Here is a 26,723-nt window from a genome sequence, read left to right as displayed (position 1 = left end):
ATTATTATTCTTTAAAATATATTTAGTTTTATTTATGCATGCCCTTAGTTGACCTTGACCAAATAATTTTTTGTATAAATGTCGTCATATCACACACACCCATTTAATTAGCTGGCCACAAGTAGAAAGGCATTTTTTACCTGGAAAAGTGTTGGGGTATAACCCAAATTATAAAAACCCTGTTTTGAGCAGGATGCAATGCCCATATTACCAAGGTTTATGATCATTGGCCTATTTGTTCACAAAGTGTGATTATTTAGTCCTTATATCAAAAACATTTTAACCTATAACTATGCTTATTCAAATAAATGAACAACAGTTTATTATTTGCGAGACTAAAGTCAGAGCAATTTTGAATGCAACTGAATGCAATGCACAGGATGTCTTGACTTGATGGAAGGAAAAATCACTGCCACTGTTGTGCATGACACCCGTCATTTTACATTTAGGGGATTTAAAACTTTTTGTTTTTATGCTATGTGCAAATTCTTAAAACTTAAAAAAATTTCATTATTGCCATACTATATACTGCTTTAATGATGCAGCTGAAAATCTTATTGAAATTAGGTTCTAAAATTAATTCAAATTAAAATCAATAGGCTTTGAATGAGCCACAATGTAAGTAGTGTGTGCCTATAAGCTAGAGGTTCAGGCTTTTTATTAAAATGTTACATAGGGTGAAAACATTCAAATTTCATTGCTTTGGTAATGAAAAAAACTACATGTCTCTAAGTTAAGTCTCCAAATAAATTTCTGCAAATTTTAAAGGACAAGAGTAAACCAATAATACTTTCAAAAAAATAATCCAGTAAAAGGGGTAAAAGCTATTCTCATATTTCTTTGCCATCTATGGATAGTTTCCCAAGCTTCCTTTGAGGGAATCTTTGATCCAGTAGCAATTCAACAAACTATTCTGGTGCATTTCACCTTGTATCATGTCTGCTTTTGCCATGTCGTCCACTACTGGTGTTGGATGGTTTGTAGAAGCTACCATTAAGATAGAATAAGTAAACAGTAACATGGATATATTTTTTGGATTCCAGAAGAAAATGGAAAGATATCCTAAGGGTGTGGCTACATAGAATTATGCTGCCAGGTTACCTATAGAAAAAACATTCATAATTGTATGAGTTGGGTACCGCAGCATATTTAACATTAATATCACTTAAGATCAGTTATACTTTAAAATAACTTGTGATCATTACATTTTACTATTGTGCTCCTTTCCTTAAATTTTTGTCTGCATTTCATACTTATTGGAACTCTTAATTGAATATAATTCAGTAGTATACCAGCTACCCCATTTAGTTTCTATGAGCACTCCTTCGTTAAGGCAGCTTTCTTGTTCCCGCCATTGCTTGCTTATTAGGGAAAAAAAAGTGGGTGAAATTGAAAATAGTTACAGCTATTTTGTGGTAGTATTAAACGAATGTCAAAATTCTTATCACAACCAGAAGATGAGTATAACATAATGCATTAAGTTTTGCTGTGTTACACCAACACCACCCGCTTTAGTAAAAGCTGGACTTCTTATGGTGGGGCTAAGCATTTTTACTTTAGTCTAAAAATGCTACCCTTGGTGTTTGCCTTTTCTGTAAGATTTTTTCTACGTAAATGACGATGGGTTAAGTAGACGAAGGGACTACCTAGTCTTAGTCTTGCCCCAATAAAGACATTTTATTAGTTATCCTCTTCACTTTTGTTAACATTTAAATCAGCAATTTGACTTGTGTTTTAAATTTATTTTAACTTCTTCCAAATTTTGATCCTTATAATATAGTATTGATATTACGCAAGAATTTCATTAGTGACACTGTTTGCTTGGTAATAATATTTTTCTTGTTTATTAATAATGTCAAGCTAATATAAAAACACAAGAATGTTAAATACATAAAGAGAGAAGTGCAAGCTCTGCATTTTCATGCATGAGGTAATGTGCGTCCGAGTTATATCTCTTAATTAGATACAAATGCTATTTTCAGTTAATTAACATAATAAAGAATCTTTTATTAACACCTTTCCTTATAAATTATTACTCCACAGTACTTTTTTCCCACAAGCTCATAAAATGTTGATTCCTTTTGAATGTTGAAAACAACCTAACAAAAAGGATAAAAGTTCACACCATGTGCACTCTGCTTTTTTTGGGTGAAAATTACTCAAAATCATACTACTGAACTTTTGCTTACAAATATTCCTAAGTAATTATAACTACTGGGTATTATCATCACTCATTATGAGTCGGTGGCTAAAAATTGGTGACCATGCAACCAACATGTCTGTATGCAATTCCTACTGTGCAATTGTGAGACCAAGTAGGAATTAATAAGTAAAAACTAACTATTTTCAACAGTCAAATAATTCTTCTGGTGATTTAATAACCTCTGCATGCCAGCAATAATGTCCTCTTGAATATTGCACCTTAATTTTGGTTGACTCATTGCCATGAAAGCATTTGCACTTTGCAGGATCTATTAAATGAGAATAAAATGAATCATCAATGAACATCAAAAATAAATAAAAAACCAACGAAAGTGTAAAATAAGTATATCAACGAAACTGATAGCAAAAATGAAACTGGAATACCAGATTCAAACAAAGCATTATTTTATTAACTTGAATTCACCAAGCATAAATATGGTCTAGTTCACACCTTTTCTAAAATTGTTTAAATTGATAGGCATATGAAGTCTGGCATTCAATAAAAATTGTTTTAAAAAAATCGCAGGAGGATGGGTTTAGATCAAAGAGATTCAACTCTGGGCATACAAAATGCTGACTTTATCCATTAAAACCTGATCCTTAATCATCAAGTTTACATGAACTCTGCAAGAGTTTATATGCAGTTTCTATACATTAAAAAACAAACCTTTCTTGGATGTTATCTGTTGAAATAGAGTTATTCAGACCATCATGAAAAGAGAAGGGAAAAGAGCAGCAAAATGGGTTTTTCCTTTTGCTAGTGGAATATGTAAGAGAGATACTATTCCTTTAATCAGTACATATCTTATTTTGCCACTGCTGTCTGACCGGCTAATGTGGAGAAGTATGCTACATTTCTTCCCATAATGTTAAGCATACACCCAATATATTTGCTATAACGTTAAGCAAACATTGATCTTGCCCTAACTATGGCTTCAAAAAGATAGAATACTTATGACTCATGCCATTACTGAAAATCAAGTCCCAACTAAATTTTATTGAAAAATTACAGGGTTTACCATTCTTGGTGAAGTTTGTGAAAGTAAAGATTTTGAAAAATTACGTTGTCAGTAGTAACTTTGTTTGAATAATGATTATGTTCCATTCAACTATGTCACACTTCCATATTAAAAACCTTCCTACTCCGATAGAGAGTAAAAATGCCAAGAGTTCAACTAACCTTTTCACGCAATGTGATGGGTTGTAGGATAGGACTTTTAATAGGAGAGTCCAAATCAACTTCACCAGAGGATGACTCAAGGTTAATCACAGATAACACACTTTTCATATTAGACAAACATGACTCGGATCCTTCTAATCCCACTATTTTGCTATCCAATTCAAATGGAACTTCTTCTTTAGACTCCTGATTGGTTTCCACCATGATGCACCTGTTTTGAAGGTAACAAAAAGCATGATGCTTAAATTCTAGCAAAAAACAGTATATTTAAATGCTAAACTCTCCAATAAAGTACAACATAAAAAATATTTCTCAGGACAAATGGATGTTATTATGAATAGTAGATAAATGTAATAGATTTGCCTCTACACTTCCGGGTTCTCCATTTACATTGGTTGTCTTTTGCTGATGACAGTTACACTGGCCATCCTGCCTGCATCTTCAGGTCGAAACACCTTTGACATGAAGATGCAGGTGGGATGGCCAGCGAAACTGTCACAACCAGAAGACAACTAACATGGATGGAAGACCCAGAAGTGTCGAGACAAGCAGTTCAATACTGTGAGAACCTTTGTATGAAATTTAATAGATGTTTCCAATTTTAATGAAGGAGTTAGGAGGTGATCAGTTAATCAGTCTTAATAGTGGACTACAGGACTTAAAGCATTGGTCAATTACTTAACACAAAATTGCTCTTTTTACTGACATGCGACAAACTTGAGGGGGATGAGTAAATGCTTATTAAGAAAAATAAAATTTAAGCAAAGAACAATATAGCACTTCATGTATTTTTCATATTATATGGAATTTTGCAGTTATTTGAAAAGTTAAGCAGGATGGAAAATGGGAGGAGATTAAGCAGAGATATTTTGGATCACAATTTAAAGGTGCCTGAAAACTTGCCATTTAGTAAATCAAATTCACTAATCGTCTACAAAAAGTAAAAAAGTCAGAAAAGGAAATTTCATATTTTTATTTCAAAGGTAATGTAAGAAAAGGTAAACATAAATCCATATTATTTTTGTAATTCAGAAGATTTCTATTCATTGTACCAGTCAAGTTGAAGTTTTAGATTGTTTAATTAAAAATTACAACTATTACTGCATTCAGTAAAAACTCATTAACTGCATTCGTTCACTGAATATTTGCATATTGTACCAACAATAAGCCCAACATCAACAGTCTAGCCAAATAGAATATATTATTCTAAATGCTCATTTGAATTGCAACTAGCAAGCACTACCACCTGATTTTGCAGATATAAACTTCTGAAAAAATTATTTTCAACGGTGAGTGGGTTGCCTCTAGCAAGCAGTCTGATGAAGTAAGATAAAATTGTGGTGGAACACCAATTGTGTGAATCCAGAATATAAGTTAGTTTTTCCCATTTTTATAAATTTATGCTCTAAGAAAATCATAAGGTCACAATTTAGTCATTTCATTAATTACACTAACTAGTGATCAGAGATGTTTGGAATTTACATTAAAAATATTTTTGTTACTAGGAAAATTATGTATTTTATTATTGGATGGCCTTATTAGTAGTTCTGAAACTAATTAAATAATAAAAATACTTTGTTTTAACTACTCCCTGGCATGGAAATTAAACCAAAAGGATGTAAATCAGGGATTTTGTAACTTGAGGATTTGCTGTATGGATCCAAGTTTCTATACAATGCCATTATGTCCTTGCTTTCACTCTATCACAGCCTTCTCTTAGAAATCGACTGTGCTCGCTCCAATTTGCAAACAGCTATGTTTTGAGATAGAATAATATTCTCACTGATTTTGTGATTAGTCTAACCACCCGTGAGGTTTGGTGGTTTTTCACGTGTATATATTATGTGACTGGTTTCTTAAACGAACAGGTGCACACTTAGGATCTTTTACACTAACTGCCAGTTTTACCAAAGCAAATGATATGGCAAAGAATAAAGATCAGTGGAAAAAACTTCCTTATGTAACTGCCATACATTTGATTCCTTGATCACAAGAAACTTCTTTTTAAAGTTAATTTTGAAATGAACAAAACTGTGATAATAAGCCTACCTTTATGTTTTTTCTGATATTATTACGTTACTTTCATAAAAACATTATTTTTATGATTACTCTAGTGCTTTTGAGTATGTACTTCTTTTAACCTGATGCTAAAAAATTAAGTGATCATTTTTTATAAGATAATTTTATTCATTAAGTATTTAGTACAATGTTTTAAATCAAATATATCTGTGCCATATTGGGTAAACCAAATTAATATGATTGGCTTGTGCACATTTTATTAGTAGAAATTTGCAAATTAATATTGCATATGCACACTCCATTTATGATAACTTTTTTATGCACCATGAATTTTTCACAAGATATGAAATTATGAAAAACACCATAAAATTTTCGAAATCTTTAACTTTACTCTTCATGAAAATTAAGCAACATTCAATAATGCTAATCCTATCGATGAGCTTCCAGTGGTTTGAATAAAAAAACTGCCCACATTCCCATCTTATGTTGTTTCTGAAAATTCTAAGTAAGATATGTTGAGTTTCATTTCTGTTGTAGCTTTTTGGATATTTTAGTGTTTCAATGAATTCTTATATTATTAAGTAATAAATAAAAATATTAAATGCCAACAGGTTTATATTTAAACCCATCTAAAATTAATTGTAATCTTACCAGGTTTGTTCAAAAAGTATCACGACTTTTATGTTTTTTCAAAAATTATTTATTTATTCATGAATATCTATTTCGCCCCCTTCCAAGAAATCCCCATTAGATATTATACACTTATGCCAACGTTTATTCCAATACTCAAAGCACATCAAAAATCATTTTTTGTGATCTTGTTCAGCTCCTCCTTCAATGTAGTTTTTATCTCGTCTATTGTAGTGTAGCGTCGTCCTTTCATGGGCCTCTTCAGTTTCGGGAACAAGAAAAAGTCACTGGGGGCCAGGTCTAGGAAATATAGTGGCTGCAGCATCATTGGTGTGTTGTTTTTGGCCAAAAAATCCTGCACAAGTAACAACTTGTGAGCATGGGCATTATCATGGTGCAAAAGCCAATTTTAATTCTTCCACAAATCCGGATGTTTGTGGTGGATTGCTTTGTGCAAATTGCTCATAACTTGCAGGTAATATTCCTTATTTACCATTCTACTCTGTGGCAAGAACTCATGATGCACCATGCCCAGAAAACTGTGAGCAAAACTTTAACATCCAGGCGAACTTGGCACGCTTTTTTCGGTCTTGGCTCGTGCTACAGCTTCTATTGGGATGATTGAGCTTTAGTTTCCACGTCATAAGCATAAACCCATGATTCGTCACCAGTTATGACCCTCTGGAGCAAATGTGGGATGTTGCGGACAGAGTCATTAGCAATGTTCATGCGTTGCTGTTTTTGGTTGAAATTGTGCAATTTTGGTACAAATTTTACGGTGACCCGTGTCATGCCCAAATCATCGGTGAAAATCAAATGGTATGAGCCAATCGATATTTTTAGGTCCTCAGCAACTTCTCTAATGGTGATTTAACAATTGGCCAATATCATTTTCTCCACTTCACCTATGTTTTCATCTATCGTTGACGTGCTCGGGCGTTCGGCACGCTCTTCGTCCTTCACATCGTCTTGGCCCTCTGAAAACATTTTGTACCACCGATAAACGTTGCTTTGGTCCAAGGTAGCTTCTTCATATGCCACAGTCAACATTTGGAATGTGTTTGCGCACTTAATTTTGTTTTTCACACAAAACTTGATACAGATTCTTTTATCCACTTTTTGAAACAGGCAAAAATCAAAGACAAGCCAAAACACGTCCCAGCAAAACAGCTGTCAAAAATTAATGGAGCATTTAAAATGGCCAAACTTTTAGGCATAAGGGAGAGACACAAGTACCATACATAATGCCACAAAAAAATCAAAAATAAAATATACAAAACCAGCAGAAATTCAAAATTTGCGATACTTTTTGGACAGACTTCGTATGTACATGGTATGGAAATAAAGCTTTAGATATGATACATTAACTACAAAGTCAAAATTTTGCTAGAATACTTCATATTTCACATTAATATGAGAAAAAAAGTAGATTACTTTTGTGTGATAAAGCATTTTAAATTTATTTTTACTTACTGCATATTTCACATAGGTTAAGTCAATGGACAATGCTTGGTATAGTCATAACTAACACCAGATTTTGTCCCTATTAACCATTGGGAATATTTTGCATACATTTTGTGCATGTAACTGATCATAATGTTGGAACCCATTTACCAACACAATGTTGAAAATTCATATGTTACAATCCATGCTTTTAAAGTTAAATAATTATTTGTTTTCAAGATAAATAAATATTAAATTATTTACATTGCTAACATTATAATTATTAAAGTACATAACCTCATTTAGATTTTGACAGCCCCTAAAACTAGTATACATTCTAGTTGACTTTTTAGCACTCACAAATAACTTTTGTTTTGCATATTTTCCACCCTATTTCATACAGTCCAAATCATTCATTCTTTGCCCCAATCTTCACAGCATACACAACATCTTCCTTTCTATCACAGACTTCAACATCATAACACCTTTCAATCAGAATATCTATCCACTTCTTTTTCCCATACACTTTCTCTGTTTTCCAACTATATGTACTACTCTGATGTTCATCTTCCTCTCTGTCCAGTTCATTTTCTCCATTCTTTTCTATGCTCACATTTCATAAGCCTCCAATTTATTAACATCTTATTCTCCCTACAAGACCATGTTTTCCCAAAAGGGAAATAAATGAGGAGATGGTAGGTATGGTGGGGGAGGAGAAGGGATTGTTAGGGGAAATCATAAGGAGATGGGTAACATGGATGCAAAGCATATTGATTGGCAGTGGGATGTTGAAGACTGTGATAGAGGGGACAATGTTACGAAAATGAGGAAAGGGCAGAAATAGGATATGGATGTTGAACAGAATGAAGGGAGGAAAGAAATACATGGGGATGAAAAAGGGATGGCCGTAGAGAAGGAAGTTGGGTCCTGTTATGTTAGGAGAGACCAGATATTTATCTGGTAGTTGTGTCCATCCAAAACCTACCTTAACCGGTTGATTACTTATAATTATTTGTTACTGCCGATATATTTATTTTTATTAGGTGACTTGATTTACCATAAATGCTTGGCCCTACATACGCTATAAATAGGCTAATGCACATTCATCTTTCAGAGGCCACTTTCTCTAACTATAAATAATATTCATACAGTAAACCCTCACTATTATAGACTATAAGGGACCATGGGTGATTAGGATATGGCAAAATCCAGACTATCTTGGGATTGGACAAATCCAACTCCAACTTCACTCGGGATCAAGATGGTGCAATGACTAATGTACTTGCTTCCCTCCCCAAGGATCCAGATATGTAACCGGATGGTGGATGGATTTTACAATGGTATCCTGATCCCTACTTGAGGTGCTATGTGGAGAGCACTTTAAGTGGTCCCACCTAAATTTACCCACCTAACCCTTCTGGAGCAATGACCTTTGTCACAGGTAGCCTCCCCTAATTACAATCACACAAGCTTTCTTGTGGGCCCATGATCTCTGACTTCTAATGACTCCATATGATTAAGCATAAAAAGATCTCATTAAAATATGAAATAAACCTATTTAAATTTGTTATTTATCCCCTAAACATAGTTGATTTTCCTCTAAAGGAAATTCTGTGATAATCCATTGGGTATTTTGACCTAATGAATGGGAGCTTAACATTATAAAAAGTTTTAGTTTCAAAAATATTTAGTCGTAATGATGAAATGCAATCACTGCTTCTTTCACTATGCTATAAACAAAGATGAATTGCATTATATAATAAAAACATAAAGTTACTTTTAATGGAGACAAAGAAATGCACAAGATTCAGTGCACATTGTGCAAGACCAGGAATATGCCACAAGCAACACAGGTAGTCATATAAAATTATGTATAATGACCTTAAATTACTAGTTGACTAAAACATGATGAATTGAAAGTTCCAAGCATCAATTACTACCCTTTGTATCCTAAATTATATGGCATAATAAACAGACATGAAGGTTAGTGCTGACAACAAATTAACAATCATAGACAAGCATAACAATAGAATCCTATAACGGGACAGAATAAATACTAAACATGAATTAAACTTTAATAATTAACCTTATTATGTAAACATATAAACAAAAGGATGTGCCCATCATGAAACAACAATAAAGTATGGGAAGTTAATTTTGACAAGAGTGAGTAAGCTGCTCAATTTGTTGGAAAATTATAGTTGATAGCTTTCAAGGTACTTATTTTTGTAACTATCTGGTTAATTCAACAAATGGTTAAAGCAAGAATTTACTTCATTTATCCATTACTTTTAAAAATCTATGCAAACATTAAAAATCAATAGAATTTCTAAAATATATGACTCACCTGTATGAGGATGCCAGAGACTCCTTTTGTATAGTGTGAGGTGAGAGGATTAAGCCTAAAAAAGGGGAGCCTCTTGAGCGCATAAACCACTCCTGGACATGTGCCTGTGTTTCCATATCTTGAATTGATGGCAGAGGTGGGAAAGTTGGATGCGAGTGATACCAGCCAACTAATTCCAATCCTTCTTGGTCCAAAGTTTCCAATGCCTTTGTTTGAGACACTAAGAAAAAATAAATCCATGCATTGGTAAATGAAAACCTAAACTCTCCTGTATTCATATTCACCTGTTTATAATGGGTGGTATTTTATAGCACAGTAAAATCTAGATATCCATGATGATCAAATTTAATAAATTCGTATCAGTATTCATATTAAAAAAATTATTCTTATATATATTACAATAGTTCTATGTTCCTGTAAATGAACAATTCTATTCATAAATGGCTGGAAAATGGAAAAAATGTACTTTAAATTGCTAAAAAAAACTCTAATTAATGAAGAATCTAAAAGTAGAGTTTCTTTAAAGGTATTCGTGCATATAAAGACCACACTTTCCACATTTCAGTTACCAATGTTTTTTATTTATCCATATTTCATCATGCATCTATTACCATGGATTATCGAGAGTTTCATGCATAAATAATACTCATCCAAATGTGTGAAAAAGAGGAATCATTAGAAATTATTCTATCGTTCTTCACTAAGTATTTATCTATAGCTAGTCATAGTACTGGATACATTTCCTATAAAAAATCTGTGAATATTACACAAGAGTAAAGCAGATTCAAAAAGTCTGCCATGTAAAGTTGGCCCCAGTTGGATATCTGAAAAATACTACGCTTCATGAAATCCACACGAAAACCAATCTACAATTATCACTGATTACTTTATTCTTGATTGTTAACAGTTGAATTCTCAGATTCAGTAATGGAATTAGTTTCAACTACTGCATTTAATCCCTGTAGAGAATGCATTTTAATCCCTTTTGGGTTAAAGTCACTTACAAGCACTGCTTTAAAAACTGAAATACCTATCTTCCCATGGATTTCTAAATACAATGCATTATTCCTCCATTCTTTCCAAAACATATCCCTCATCCAAATTTTAAAAAAATATCGAGTGATTCCACACATTTTCCTGAGTAGCTATGCTGACCTGTGTTTCCTTAGTCACCTGGCAGGCTCATGCCAAAGTTGATTTATTTTTGTTTAAAGAAGGGTACGAACCTTGCTAACCAGTATAAGGGACAAACATAAAAAAATAGAAAGAGACATGACAGAAATATGGAAATTTTATCAAATATCACTAGCTTCTTCATAAGCTTCTATAACACAGAGATGAAACTCTTTACCTGGACAAATATCACAACCAATATTGGAACCAGAACTTTGGCAAGGAACTGCACGGCATATCCTCAGTGTCTCCTGGACTTTTTCTTCCTCTAATTCTGCCACAGATTGTGTTCTTAAGTAACCACCAAGAAGGCCAGCCACTTCTGTATGCATTAAATGGGCATGGAAATCCACAACCAAAAGAGCCTCCAAACAAAGTTCAAGAACAAAAGGTGCCTTAAAAAGAAAATGCATTTGTAATTAATATTAATGCTTTAAATCTATATTCTATAGGAAAGCATGACACAATCAAATGTTCACTCACCTTCAACAAACAATATAAGGACAAGAATTATAAATTGCTGATGGGTACTAATATAACTGTCTATTTAACAATGAATTAAAACATGGAAAATTATAATGAGATTATTAAGTATTGAAATGAGAACATTCAAGACAGAAGTAAGTATATTCAATTCAGTTAAAATTATGTCAGAGTCATCAAAATATTAGATGATTTCTTATCTTAAGAGTAAAATTTTACCCTTGCTCATATTTCATTAATTATAATCAACCAAGGGATTCTTCTTATTTCAATGAACCTCATTCCATCCCTATGAGATCAGAGAAACCCAAGAAATGAAAGCACCACAAAGTCTAACATGGAATCTCGTCTAGAATACAACATCATAATATTCAGCAATGTCTATAGTTTGCTTCAAAGTTACACCTTTACTGCACCTTTTAGTGGAAATACATTATTAATATTTAAGAATACATTTAATATTGCAAAATCAAGCAGAATCTCACATCTAATACTAATGATTCATCAGCCAAGTTTCATGTGAAGGTATCATTGTATTCTATGTAAAATGTTTTCATTGGAAACCATTGGAAACATATCTAATAAACAATTCACTTAGCCAGATCCGATAAGGCCATATATTGTTAGGCTGCATTAAACCTAAGGTGTGTGGTTTACACTTGATTTTGAGCAATTAAATCCCTGTCCATTGTAAAATTATGAAAGACAAAAACTTTTTTGATTATTCTTAATGGTTTAAAAAAATAAAACAGGGGAAATAAGACTTCTGCGGTTCTATGTGAATGATATTCAAGAGAGAGCAATTCAATCTGACAGCATACATCCCAAATTCCCATACAAATTTTAATCTTTCTTGCCACCAATTATTTCTCTTATACTATGAGTAGGTAATATTGTGTTTCTCAAAAGAAGCACATTGTGAAGTCAATATTGATTATTACAGGTGTCCTTATGAAAATATTTTCTCAGTTACCAAATTTGTGGTTGTGATTCAATTGAATTATAAATTCTACAATTCAAACTATGGTGAAAATAAATGCAACAACGCACTCATCTAATTATAGATGCTATCACGTGTGCACGTATGTTTAACGCCTGACGTATGTGTGATTTATAAGTCCTCTGCATATAATTCCTGCAGATGAGGTAACTTGGAATTTAAAGACATGGCATTCCTTTGGAAGATGTTGATGTTAAGAGTATAGTGGAACCTCGCACAATGAGCATAATAGTCCTAGAATCTCTCTCATAAAGTGAAACACTTGTTAAGCGAAAAAGTTTTCCCACATTAATTAATGTAAAATACGATAATGTATTCCAAATTGAAAAAAATGTAAAAGGTTCAAGAAAAATTATATATACATAATTTAGGATTGTGCATAATTTTCATCTTTTCTTCTATCACAAAATTAACCAACCTGAAGCTTAATTTGATTTAAAAATTAGTTTATTATTTACGATAATCTTAATTCTGTTTTTATTAGCACTCTGTTTAGAGACATTTGCTTCGTCGAACCACAAAAATTTGTGAAAATACGACACAACATTATGATTAAATAAATTTATAGACTGCACAACTCGTGCCTTATTACAGTGATGCTTCTTAATGCTTTCCAAAAATTTTCAATGATTTTACTTTTCATTTCTATGGATATTTTTATTCTGTTATAGCTACCTTCGTGCAGACTTTTCATTGGGGACATGTTTAAAACTATGCACAAAATATCATTCAACTTTGAACGAAAAATCACAAATAATGCCTGTAAAACTAACTGTTTTCCAAACTTGTGTTTCCAAAACACAAGTTTGGAAAAACATGAGATCACTAGCGACACTGAGGTCCTAATGGAATGAGTGCTAAACACAATCTGAAGCAGTAAGAATGTAATCATTTTAGGAATCCCCCTCTCCTCATCACTCATTAAGTGATAAGTCACAAGATATACAATGAGCTTGTCAAGCAAAGTTCCACTGTATACATGGGAAAAAATGATATGCTTCAGTTTTAAGAATTAAGTTGCTGCTCAGTAATATGATTATCATTTTTGGATAACATGGAAGGAAGGTAAAAGACATCTGATCAGCTGATGTTGGACTTAAACTGAAAACTTCTTTTCCTATGTGAAACTTCTAAGACAGAATTACATGGCGTGATGGGAACAACTGCCCTTTGTGCAAATCATATGGAACAGTGTCCTTTGCCAGGCAAAAGGGAAAAATGTGAGGAGCATATGATAAAAAGGTAGACAAAGTGAGAAACATAATTTTGGAGAGATAAAATACCAACACTAGAATGAACTATGTAAATGTCTATTGCCCATAGAAGTACTAATTCACCAGCACTTTCATTGTACTTTTATAAATAAAAGAAAATCAGTGCACCACAGCCAAACTTAATTAATGAATACATCTATAGTATCGCGGCTTTTAATCTTTTGAATTAGTTCATCCTGAACAGAGAACTGTGGCAAAGGAAAATTAATGGCATTTGCCCTTTTTCATGACCAACAATTTGATTTCATAAGATTGCAATTGCATAAGCATTAATTTTGTAATAACAGTTTTTTAGAGCAAATATGAAATTTCAATAGGAAATTATAAAATTTTCAGCAAATGAGGACTTTCTCCCAAAGTAAATTATTGTGTGATTTCTATCACAGACAAAAATGTTATGTTAAGAGGTTATCAGTAGAAATGCTGTGCCATCTTGTAATACCAGCTATAAACACCAAAGGTGTCTCCTCTTTCCCATAAGTCACTATTAATTATCAGCTATATAAGAATGTGCTTTAGCGGGAAAAAATGGCCGATATTTTTACATAATTATTTGCAAGTTGAGAATCATTCAATATTAAATCTGGGAATTGATGCATATGGAAAAAATCTGATTTCCACACACTCAGGTATATATAATGGAATATAATTCAAATGACGAATTCAATGCATGTGATTATATAGGGCTACTAGTAATAGTACAAACAGCATTTTACAAAGAAAAAAATTAGGAAACTTATGAAAAAATCACAATCAGCTGATTATTAAGTTAACTTACCCGATGAACATCTGAATATAATGAGCAACGCATGAGTTTAAGCTTGGATTCTTCACTGCTAGTTTTTGCACGCCCTGATTGGTTGCTTTTCCTTGATGAATGTGCTTTTGAGAAAACAATTATTTCTTCATCATTCTGCTCCACTCCATCAATAGTTCCACCATGTATAATTGTATATCCACCATCAGCACCTTCTAACGATGTGGCAAGATCCTGGATAAATTAAAACCAGACTTTCATATTTATAATATGTACAGTGAAATCCCAAATTTACATTTTTGAAGTTATCACCTAGAAATGGGATCCCGGTCAAAGCGAATGATTTTTACACTTTAAAATTGTTGCATTTTAATGCATATTATTGGATGACTCCATTGAAAGTAACAGTCAAGAAATCTCCTGCAGTTTGTTGAATTAAAAACATTTTGATTCAGCAACAGGAAAATCATAAATTCCGTTTAAAATATTTGGTATAAATACAATCTTGCTAGCAGCTAGAATATATATAAGAAGAATTCTATACTGAAGATTTTGATCACAGTGTACTTGCTTTCTAATGCATACCAATAGCATTTTTTAAAGACCTTCATTATGCAGATTTTAATTATAAATTAAATACAGCATTAGGTAGGAAATATGCTACTGATTGAGCACATACACAAAATCAAACAAAATGTCATTTCCATTCAGTAAATACGAATATTTCACTAATTAGAAAACCGCCATATATTCTCATGAAAATTTTATTCTCTCTCTTTCACAGCATAATACGAGGAGTATATGACCCAAACACTTTTGGAAAGGTAGGAATATTTTTATTAATGGTATATTTTAATGTCTGCACCTCTTCTGCACAAAATTTTTCCTTGGGACATCAATCAATCCACAACAAAATTAAAGGCTAGATACAAATTTTAGAGCACAATTTACAATGAGATCTCATTTATTAATTTTTTAGAGGAACTGCCGATGATAATTTTCCCTTCCTTACTGAAATCCCCTCCGTTACCCAGTTACATGTGAGTTTTACATTTGAATGAACCATTAATCGGTTACAGAACTCCCAGATTAAGATATTCATGTGTAAATTTGGTGAAGTAGGGAAACTTTGACCAACTAAACAACTTTGTCTAATGAAGTTTATCATATCAATGATGAAATGAAAACTTATTATTAAGATACTGACAATTCTTTCAAAGATGAGGGAAAAAGACAGCATACCATTCCTTTCCTTTTCCTAGGTCTCATGGCATCGATTCGTGCCTGATGCCTTGCACTTATTTCCTCCCTTGTTGGACCTCTAGGCACATCTACTTGCTCTTCTCCATCCATAAGGCAAGAACTCGAGGTTGGTGAAGTGGGGATATGGGGACGTAAATACCTAGCTTGCTCTAAAGATAAAGAGGTTAGTAATGGTAACTTTTTGAATGTGTATTTCAATTATTATTATAAAGTACAGTTTTATACTTTGATATTATCTGTTATAAATAGAGCATTAATGAAATTAGCAAATAAATAAGTAGAGCTTTTTCACTTTCCAACTGGAGAAGAATGTACACCTAGGGATACCCAAGTGTTTTATGGTGTACAATTAAAGTATCAATTTTTATTTGAATTTAGCCTCGACAATACCAAATGCAAATACTTAATACCAAAAAGTCTAAAGAAAAATATGCATTTTTTTAAATATTCCCATATACTCATAGAGATTGGGGTTAGGACTAGCCCCCATGCTCTTTACACCATTTGGTATTTGCTTACAAACCATTGTCTGAACAGAAGTTTTTTTAAGCAAAAATTACTAAATTTAACTAATTTATTGAATAGGCAAGTACACATTTAAATATGCTTATTATTAACACCAGATTGTAAAATTATTGATGAATTTCCAAATAAATTCAACTTACAAACTGGCAGTGGTATCTTATATTTCATTGCTTAATATTACTTACATGATAAAACCAAAAACAAGTAAATATGCATGCAGGGAAAAATATTTTCAACAACAGGTTTTCAAGAACTTATTCGAAAATATGTATTTTAAAAAATGTTCAATGAACACTATATGCATTTTTTTTAAGTCGGAGAGATAAATTTAATTTTAAGTTAACTCTCCAGCCCAATAATATCCCATGTCTCAATAAATTCTAAACTGTGAACATGGCAAAAGAAAATTGGTAATGCCATGGAATTGCAACAGTTTTTAAGAATCTTGAAATAAATAAGTGGATCTCTTGTTAGTTCAATCACAAACATGCAACAAACAATTTATCACTAAAACATACCACAACCAAAATTGATGGCCCCAATTTGCTCTAAATAAGCATGGATGCGTCCAATACAATTCACGTCGCCACAATTTCGCAATCCAGTGCGAACAGATGTTTTGGTGACATACAGAGGTCGACTGTTATACCAGCATTCAAGAATATGATTGCGAATCTGCAGTAAAACATGATTACCAGTAAGATGTTTAAAATGAAACCTTAATAAATATATGAGTTATTACATCCATTAAATTTATTTCTTCAACTTATGAACTAGCAATCAACAAACAAGACTAAATGAGGGGAATCAAAAAAAGCGAGCTAAGCACAATATGTCTCAAGAAATGTGTGGAGTCTGGACTGATTTTTATTTATAGTCTCATAACTGAGTAAAATGACCCCAGTGGATAAGTTGTAGCCTGGTTGAAAGTTGATGTGATGTGTACAGAAACTTGTTTTCTGTTTGTGTGATTCAATTATAAAGACCTGCATTGAAAAGAGTCTGTGAGTGAAATTGAATGAAAAATATAATAAAATAGAGATAAAGTGAACATTTGTATAAACTGATAATGAACATATGCACAAGGTTTGTATAAAAAGTATAGAGGTATCGGGAACAATTGTTGCCTGATGTGACAGAACGTCACAGCAGACTTGCTTGCAGGCTCGGTGGCGGAGGGTCTGACCTTTTACCTGCGCCAATAGCCTGTGAGCATTTGTTCAGTGTAGACTGAGCTTTTCATGGACCCCTGTTGAGTGACTTGGTGCAAGCGCATAATGTAGTGAACAATTGAACAGCGGCACGCCATCAGATTTTCTGTTGGACTGGGGAAATCGGCTGTGGAGACATTGGGTACGATTTGCCAAGTGTTTAAGGATGAAAGCATGTCACAAACTGCAGTTTTTAAGCAGCACAAGCTCTTCAAAAATGGCCGAGCAAGTGGAGCACAGATCTCATGCTGGACGGCCATCGACATCAAGAACCGACAAAATGCACCTTGAGCATAAAGTGCTGAATTCAGAATGTTGGTTAAGGGGGCGCATGATCGCAGATCCTATTGCCACAGATAAGATGACAGTGCATACCATTATCACTGAAAATTCAGCGATGAGAAAGATCTGCATAAACCCATCCTGAAGGTCTTGAGCGATTGAGGCTCTAAGGTAACCAACTATCTGCCAAAAATAGCATCGCGACAAACCCCAACCCCTTTACAGTCCTGACTTGGCACCAGCAGACTACAGGGTCGCACCCAAAAGTGGTAGGACTGATTTTCTCTGGCGCCAACGGTGGAGGGGGGTCTGCCTGGCAGGGCAAGGTGGAGGGGGCTCTTAGCAACAGACTGACACCAACCTCAGTCGCCTGCGGGCTGTCGTTGAGTGAGGACACCGTTTTTAGTGAAGCAAGTTTTTTGTCTGCGTCAAAAAACAAAATGAATCTGAATTTAGAGCAACGTTATTCCGTGAAGTTTTGTGCGAAACTCGAGAAGACGGCAACTGAGACCCTCGATATGATCAAGCAGGCTTATGGGGGCACTGCCTTAAGCCGTTCCACAGTATTTGAGTGGCGAAAGTTGTTTAAAGAGGGTAGGGAGCTCGTTGAAGACGACCATCGCTCCGGACGGCCGTCGACGGCAAGAACCGACACGAATGACGTTGGACACAGACCGACGCTTAACCAGTGAAGAAATTGCAGGCCAGTTGGGTCTGTCTGCATCCAACATCCAACGCATTATTTCACAGGATTTGGCCATGCGCAAGGTGTGCGCCAAGATGGTGACGAAAATTCTGCCATGGCGCGCTCGTCGTCAGACAGCTCCTGGCCAAATACGGCGTTGCCACGTTGCCGCACCCGCCCTATTCTCCCGATCTGGCACCACCGGACTTCTTCTTCTTCCCCCTGATGAAAAGACAGCTCAAGGGACGACATTTTGACTCGATAAAGGCCGTTCAAGAGGCTTCGACGAGGGTCATCAACGGCATCCCCAAAGAAAATTTCCGGCGGGCATACGGGGAATGGGAGCAACATTATACTATGTGTGTAGCAGCTCAAGGAGCATACTTTGAAGATTATTAAGTCGATGTAAGTATATCTTCATTAGACGCATTGTCGGCAAAAGTGACTCGAAGGTCAAGGAACGTTGTTACCACGCTCTTGTAAGGCCTCATTTAGAATACGCATGCAGCGTGTGGGATCCGAGTGAAAAAGGTCTCATTCGGGAAATTGAGAAGGTTCAACGCCGGGCAGCCCGTTTTGTAAAAAAATCCTACGATAAAACGCAAAGCGTCACCGAAATGCTCATGGATTTGGGGTGGGAATCATTGGCAGAGAGACGATTCAATGCAAGATTGAAATTATTAAATAAATTTAGATCCGCATGTTTCAGCACCGAGGTCTCGCAAATTATTCGTACTCCTACATACATTGGTCGCTTTGATCATGCCTATAAAATTCGGGAAATAGATGCCAGAACTAGCCGACTCAAGGACTCCTTCTTCCCACGGACAATACGGGATAGCAACTGCAGGCTTATAGATAGCAAAAATTCCACTTGCCACCCTCAGCGTCTAAAAAATAATTAGTTGTATTTAAATGCATGCTCTTCCACTAACCTTATGTGTTTTGCTATAATAACCCATTCTTTCCGAATGACCTCATTCATGTTCTGTTCATCTGTTTTTAAGTTTCCCTTTCAATCCCTCGTCCCTCTCCGCGGGGGCAAATTCCTGCTACCTGCAACGTTGGGTCGCATTCGCTGCCTTTTAAAGACTCTTTGGGGGTAGAGTGTTTCGTGGTGCATTTTCATGTGGTGTTTCAATTTCTTGCTTGTTGTATCCTGGCTTCCGTGTTGTAGGATGGCTTTCGTGCTGCATCATGGGGTGCAGTTTTTTAGTTGTTTTGCGGTATATGTGTTTGCATGAGTATTGGATGAAGGGATTTTTGCATGAGTGTGTGCGCTGCTGTGGGTGTAATTTTCCGTGTTGTTTTTTTTGCATGTGGTATTTTTCCTTTTTACGGTTGGTGACCTAACACCCCCCGCCACACGCCCTTGCGGCGGCTTGCGGGGTATTATGTAGATGTAGATATCGTCAATAAAATTCTTGTAAAAAAATCAGTCCTACCACTATTGGGTGCGACCCTGTATTTCCTATTTCCAAAAGTGAAATCCTCCCTCATAACCATGGGACCCTAAGTGCTACCAATGAAGCCTGCACACATACCCATAAGGTCCTAGCGGAATCCACCTACCCTTTGAGTCATGGAAAAGCCACTGGCAAAAGTATGCTGATGCTCAAAGGATGTATGTTGAAGAATTTTGAGGCATTATAGCAATATCTGAAATAGATCTACTTTCCAAAACTTTTCCCGATACTTTTTATACAAACCATGTAAATCTTTATAAACAATTATTTTACGTGGCAATTAAATATGGACAAATATTACACTGCAGACACATGCTGATGGTTCAATGCAGATTAAAGTCATATTTCCTTATAGTAAACAAAATCTAACATAACTATCCAATGCATCTTAAGTGACAGTAATATTAGCTTTACCAATTGCTGAAATTATACCATGAAGTTCATTATTGGTGTACAATACATTTGTGCATACACTGATGAAGATTTTGTTTTAAATTATTGGTTAATTCGGTCTTGAATTAAAATAATATCCTAAAAACAATTTTGTCATCATTTCAAAGCGAAACAATGTTATTGGTCCTCCATATTCACAATCTACCCACTGAAAGCTTTTCAATGAGCTGATGCTACTATTTTCAATGGCAGAATGTGCAATGTTCTCAGGGCATTCTATAGGTTCCATTACAACATGCATTTCTGATGCCATTAATGACATGAGCAAATATAAGCATAAATCAATATCTTGTATTTGCTCAAGAGTGATTCCTCTGTAACTAAAACTACCCTCCAATGGTACTCCTCTTTGGGAGGGTATGCAGGGATGGATTACTTTGCTGAGGAAGTGTATCATCTTAGAATAATGCCAAGGATCAATCAACCCTACCAGTGACATTGAACATAGGTGGAGAGGGGTAGTGGTAGCTTTAGGATTATCTAGGAATATATCCCTGGCTCCTAAAAATACTACTGTATTTTCAAATTATTTACAAACCACCATTGCCCATGATAGTAAACCATTCTCTCCATTGGAAACATACCTCGGTTATTGAATTAATTTCATCATATATCCTTATTTATAATTTTAATCTATTTTATAAAGTTTAATTTAATTTTCTATCATTTAATATTATCCACCTCATTGAACTTTGTGAATAATGACATACATGTATAAAGACATCTGTTTAGAAATCCTTTTATTATCGTTATTACAAGTACCTTAAAGGAAAGTTTGAACACAAAAACAAATCAATAATACGAAAATAGTATATAATGATACTTTACTGCAAAATAGAGGGTTACCTTCATATAGCGCTTTGGCGTTTTAGTTGAGCGACCTTCAAAGAACTCCGTGTGTATCGATTTCTCTTGCTCTGAAATGCACTGCATATCTAGAAAGAATTCAGCAGAAGGTGGTGCAATAGCTGCTATACTATCCATTATATCTTGATGACATGTATTTTTATCTTTGCGGTCTTTCACGCATGAGGCATAAGTCAATTTTGGATGAAAATTACTTGGTCCATCTTCAAACCCTGAGGAAAATCAAGGAAATAAATTGTTTATAAAGGTTTTGAATTAAGTTGAAATGCATGCATCTGTTCAAAATTATATGTTTTGCTTTAGGTACATCTTAAATACTTGAATTCATTTATTTCAAGGTATTTTCACGAACAAACCATGTTTCTAGTCAACCTATTTAAGGGAAATTTGCATTGGCATATCTATAAAATGAATCAACGATAATGCTTTAGTGCTTCCATTACCTCAAACAGTTTCAAACTAACTAAAATGACTGCAAACAGCTAAACCGATGTGTAAAACTCATTTGTGCAGAGAGTTCAGAGGCAAGAAGTATAGTTACAGACCAACAAATTCAACAAATTAAAATTTGATATAATATTAGTCAAAGGAACCCATCATTACCAATTGATCTAAATCCATCCATTTTTTCATCTTCTTGACAGACTTTTTCAAGCAAGGGTGATATTAGTGGTTCGCCAGACAGATTATCATCTATGACTTCTGATGGCATATTACACTTCGGTGAAACACTGGCAATTTGGGCAGAGCCACTGTCTTCTTGTTTACAGCTAGCTTCCAATATAATTGGTTCATTGTCACCAACCTCAATGTCACTGTCATTCGATTCACTGCCCTCTCTGGTTATTCTGACAACCTCTTCTCCACATGACAATTTATCTGGCAACTTAGGATGACTTTTTAATACTTCAGGTGTGGGAGATTCATTACCCAGACTATGCTTAACATGTTTACTTGATATACTCTTAATCTTTGTTTCCTTTTTTTTGCTTGGGGTCAAATAAAACTTATCAGATGAATATTTTGTTTTTTCATCAAGAGCCACATTTTTTTTCTTCTTCTCACGTCTTTTCTTTTCCTCAGCATGCTTATGGTGCTCTTGTTTTTTCACAATAGAACTTTTACTTAGAAAGTGCTTGCTATTCCATGCTTGGCCTTTAAGAGAATCCTTTTTTCTATCTCTGTCTTCTACAGTGCGAGGCAATGATACAGGAATGGTAGGAGAAGCAGTAGACACCACAGCTATAACCTACAAAATAAATTTTTGAGAAATGAAAATAAATAACAGCCACAATCATTTCTGAAGAGCTTGTATACAACCAGAACAATAAACTAATTAAAATATCACCTCTTCCATTGATGCAGGTATCTGCATGTCATCAATTATTTCAGAGAAACTAAATACTTCTCCAGTTTGTTGATCAAAGTTAGAAGCATTAACTTCAGTAACAATAGATTCATCGGATCGGCTTCTGCGGTCCCACTTTACATAGTTCTTTACCTGAGAGCCAGTTTTTGTTCCTATTAACTGTGCAATTTTATTCCAGCTCTTCCCAAACATCTCCTGTAACAAAAAAATATTATTTCAAGTTTCTAAAAATAGAAGCCACAAATGGCTTATCAAACCAGAGAAGATCCAAATGGGATAGAAGGAATTTATAAAGGAGCTTTATGGTAAAGGCATGAGGTCAGCAAGGTTTGACAGAGAGGACATGAAGGAAATTAAAATCAAATAAGGTCTTGGGATTGAACAAAATTACCGTGCAACTTCTTAAAAGGTTTTGCAAATGTGGGTGGAAGAGTGTTTATGGAGTAATTCATATGATTACGAAAGGTAGCCCACGCACATCTGTTCCTCAGTGAGGTGGCTGCAAAGGAATCTGACCCCAGTGGGGCGGCCATTGAGTGATGGTGTCAAGCTAAAAATACTATTGAGGAAGGCACCAGGAAACCAACTAAATTATTATTTCCCAAGACTTTAATGATGGACAGTATAGAAAAAATCAGTCCTGGCAAGGATGGGACACGATACAATCGGCCGTGGGTTGTGCCCAACAGTGGGAGAGACAAGGCTTCCGTGGTCTTCATCCCACCAAACCCTTGCATAGGATAACCGACAGCAGCAGGCCAGAAGAAAACGGCCGAATCAGCTGGAATAGGAACTTGTAATGTTAGGAAAATGTTGAGGAAAGGAAAATTAGATAATACAAAGCGATAGTTGGAAAGAGGAAATCTGGATATTTTAGGTCTATACCAGGTGAGATGGAAGGATAACGAAGGGATAGTTATAGCATAATATAAAGCGGCAGGAATGAGAGCCAACGAGTATCACAATTTCCGGGAGCAGATGTGGACTCTGATCACAATGTAGTTGTGTTATGAAGTGTAGTGCCAATTTCAAAATGATAAGGCAGGGACAGTGGGTTTGGAAATGGTATGTAGAAGCATTAAATGGATTGACAAGGAAGGAGTATCAGCAGGGTGTAGAGAAAATCATGGATGAGGGAAAAGAGCTGAGTACTATCGAGGAAATGAGGAATAATATCAAAAGAGGGATAACGAAAGCCACAAAAGAAACTATAGGAACTGTTAATGGGAAAAGGACAAGGAAACCATGGATCACGGATGAGATGATTAGAAAGATAGATGGGAGAAGAAAATGGAATAACGTAAACACAGAAAAAGGCAAAAAGAAGGACAAAGAGTTAAATAATTAATTGAGACGGGCAACAAATTAAGCAAAATAAGCATGGTGGAAGATGCAGTGCGAGGATTTGGAAAGTTTGCAGAAGGGTGAAATTGGGGCACTATACAGCAAGGTTAAATCACTATCGGGAAGTCAAGAAGGGAAGATCTGGGCTAACAGTTAGAGAGAAGTCGGGTAAGATAATAGTTGATGCAGAAAAGATCCAAGAGAAATGGAAGGAATATATAGAAGAACTGTATATTAAAGAACTTAGGCCAACAAGGTTAGACATAGAAAGAGAACATGACTAAGAGGAAAATAGCTTAGGTTCAGGTATACTCATCGATGAGATAGAAAGGGCATTTAGGGAGATGAAATCAAATACGGCTATGGGGTATACAACATTCCTTCGTAATTACTAAAAGGTTTAGGAAATTGTGTGAGGAAGAGTTTATATGGACCGATTCGTAGCATCTATGAGGAAGGAATCTGGCCGGAAGACTTAGTGAGATCAATGTTAGTTCCTGTTTTGAAAAAGATAAAGGCTACATCATGTGAGAACTACAGAACAATAAGTTTGATTTCCCATTCAGCTAAAAAGGTTCTCAGGATCATCAACAAAAGGATGGAGAGTAAGGCAAATGATTACCTATGGGGTGATCAGTTTGGGTTTAGGAAGGGGAGAGGCATGCCTGATGCCACTGCAGTAATGAGATCACTAGTCAAGAGGAACACAGGATACAATCAGAACGTATATTCCTGTTTCATAGAGTGAATTGGGAAAAAATAATGAGTATACTGCAGAAAATATGGAAAAAATTGGAGGGACATGATGCTAATCTGTAAGGGATAGGAAACATATCCACAAAATGTACATGTACATGACTGTTCTGGCACGAGTTGGAGACGGAGAGTCCAGATGGGCAGTGTTATGAAGAGGTGATAGGCAGGGATGTCCCACTATTACCGGTGCTGTTCAACATATATGTGGGTGAAATGATTTAAGAGGCACGGGAGAACAGGAGATTGGATTGAAAGTTAATTGGCATGAATTGTAATTAGTAAAATCAGTTAGGTTTGCTGATGACCAAGCTTTAGTTTGTCAGTCAGCCAAGGGGTTGCAAGCATTTCTGAGTGAATTGGAAATTCAGTGCAATGAATATGGGATGAAGCAATATAAATAAAACAAAGGTTAAGCGATTTTACAAAAAGAATATGGCTAAGCAAAAAATAGAGCAAATAGAACAGTCTCTCTAAAGTATTTTGGACTAAAATGTTATTAGGGACTATGGAAGAAGATAATTTGTATATCTTGGCAGAATGCTTGCAAGAGGTATAAATATGTAACAAGATCAAAAGGCATGAAAGTACCAGAGAGAAGGTTGCTGGAAGTACATAAGTTGCAAGTATTGTTTACTTCAGGAGTGTTAGTGATAGAAATAGGAGTTATGGCAAGGAATAGGTTGATTTGGAAGAATGTGGTCTGGATGCACAGTTAATAGATAAGTATATTAAAAGTGTACCATGATGGGTTTGGTCGTTATTATTGTTCTATGAATTTGATTATTACAACAATGAAATGAATCCTATTTTCTAAGGAAATACATTACAGATGCCACCTGCCGAATTGTTTTTCGTGTCTAACGTCGGGGTAAGAAATATCGACATTCATTGATTAAGTACGGTTAGGCTCTAAGTTACCATGCCATCTGTCAACCGATGATTGGTGGAGCAAGGAAATGAATTCCAAAAGAAATTTTCTCCATTCAATTATCAAGTATCTGAAACTTAATTGCCATGTGTTTTGCTGCAGCCAATATGATGTAACAACTTGACTTTAAAAATATAAACAAATACGATTCCACGAGATGAATAAAAATTCTCTTCTAAAATTTCAGTAGGTTCAGACTTTCCCTTAGGGACTACAACAGTCTCTACCATATTATTAAAAAGCTTTACTGTAATGCTAAAAATATTACCAATTATTGACACAATTTTTCTATGCAATAATGATTTTTTAAATTGATTACCATTCCTTTCTCAAGCAAAGACTTTTCTCTTTCAGTCCAACTTAAATCTTGTTCTTCCCATCGAGAAGTTCCAGGTGTGCTTTTTGTGGGACTTTCAACTCCAGTTAAGGAACTAAATCCAAACGAGTGTGGCCTGTCTTCCTGCAGTAAACGGTCACTGGTTCCTCTTGATTTATCCTCCGCTGAATACCAGGGCTGAGTTGTATCTAACAACCATTGCGGCGCTATATAGTCATTAAGAAGATCCGAACTCTGCGCTCCTAATACTCCAGCATCGTAGCAATGCCTTAAAAACAAGTTGATAACAATTATGAATTAGTATAAGCTCTATTTTGGATTAGATGGTGGGAATGAAATTGCTATGCAAGTAACTGGATTTTTTTCCTACTGAGATTAAATAACATATAATAATAATATACTGACAAACGGCTGTCTTCTTTCGGGAATAATGAATCCAGGCTAAAGTCCCCCAACACATCAACTTCATCGTCATCAGCCATAATTTACCAACTCAAAGATTATTCCATTCACTAATGCCTATTAGCAAATAACTTATCCGGGGTACTGTTACTGAATACAATGGCTTTAGCCATTATTTAAAATTATTACTGCCATTCGTTTAGCTCGCACATCAACATTTGATTTCATCTTAAAACAAAAGACATTCGTAATTTATAACTCGAAGTGGCAGTGGCATGTTATTATTATGGTCGATGTGCGGGTAGCTTGAAAATACAGCAGCTATAA

The 26,723-nt window shown here is 34.9% G+C and overlaps 1 protein-coding gene across 1 annotated transcript; it reads right to left on the bottom strand.

Moving 5' to 3' along the window:
- Nucleotides 1-540: 540 nt before the first annotated feature.
- Nucleotides 541-26,663, bottom strand: LOC139690749 (histone H2A deubiquitinase MYSM1-like). The gene is made up of 12 exons (XM_071588278.1): nucleotides 26,400-26,663; nucleotides 25,977-26,262; nucleotides 22,609-22,824; nucleotides 21,864-22,509; nucleotides 21,240-21,472; nucleotides 16,815-16,971; nucleotides 15,751-15,920; nucleotides 14,530-14,742; nucleotides 11,173-11,389; nucleotides 9,822-10,041; nucleotides 3,383-3,593; nucleotides 541-2,471 (listed from the first exon to the last, which is right to left on the bottom strand). The coding sequence occupies exons 1-12, from the start codon at nucleotides 26,474-26,476 to the stop codon at nucleotides 2,337-2,339; spliced, it is 2,781 nt and encodes a 926-aa protein (XP_071444379.1). The 5' UTR covers nucleotides 26,477-26,663; the 3' UTR covers nucleotides 541-2,336.
- Nucleotides 26,664-26,723: the final 60 nt, after the last annotated feature.

This window comes from Hetaerina americana, unplaced genomic scaffold (genome assembly GCF_022747635.1).
Source record: "Hetaerina americana unplaced genomic scaffold, ioHetAmer1.1.p SCAF_3, whole genome shotgun sequence".
NCBI classification, from domain to species: Eukaryota; Metazoa; Arthropoda; class Insecta; order Odonata; family Calopterygidae; genus Hetaerina; species Hetaerina americana.
The sequence above is the reverse complement of the archived record's forward strand: the minus strand, read 5'-3'. Positions and strand labels throughout refer to the sequence as shown.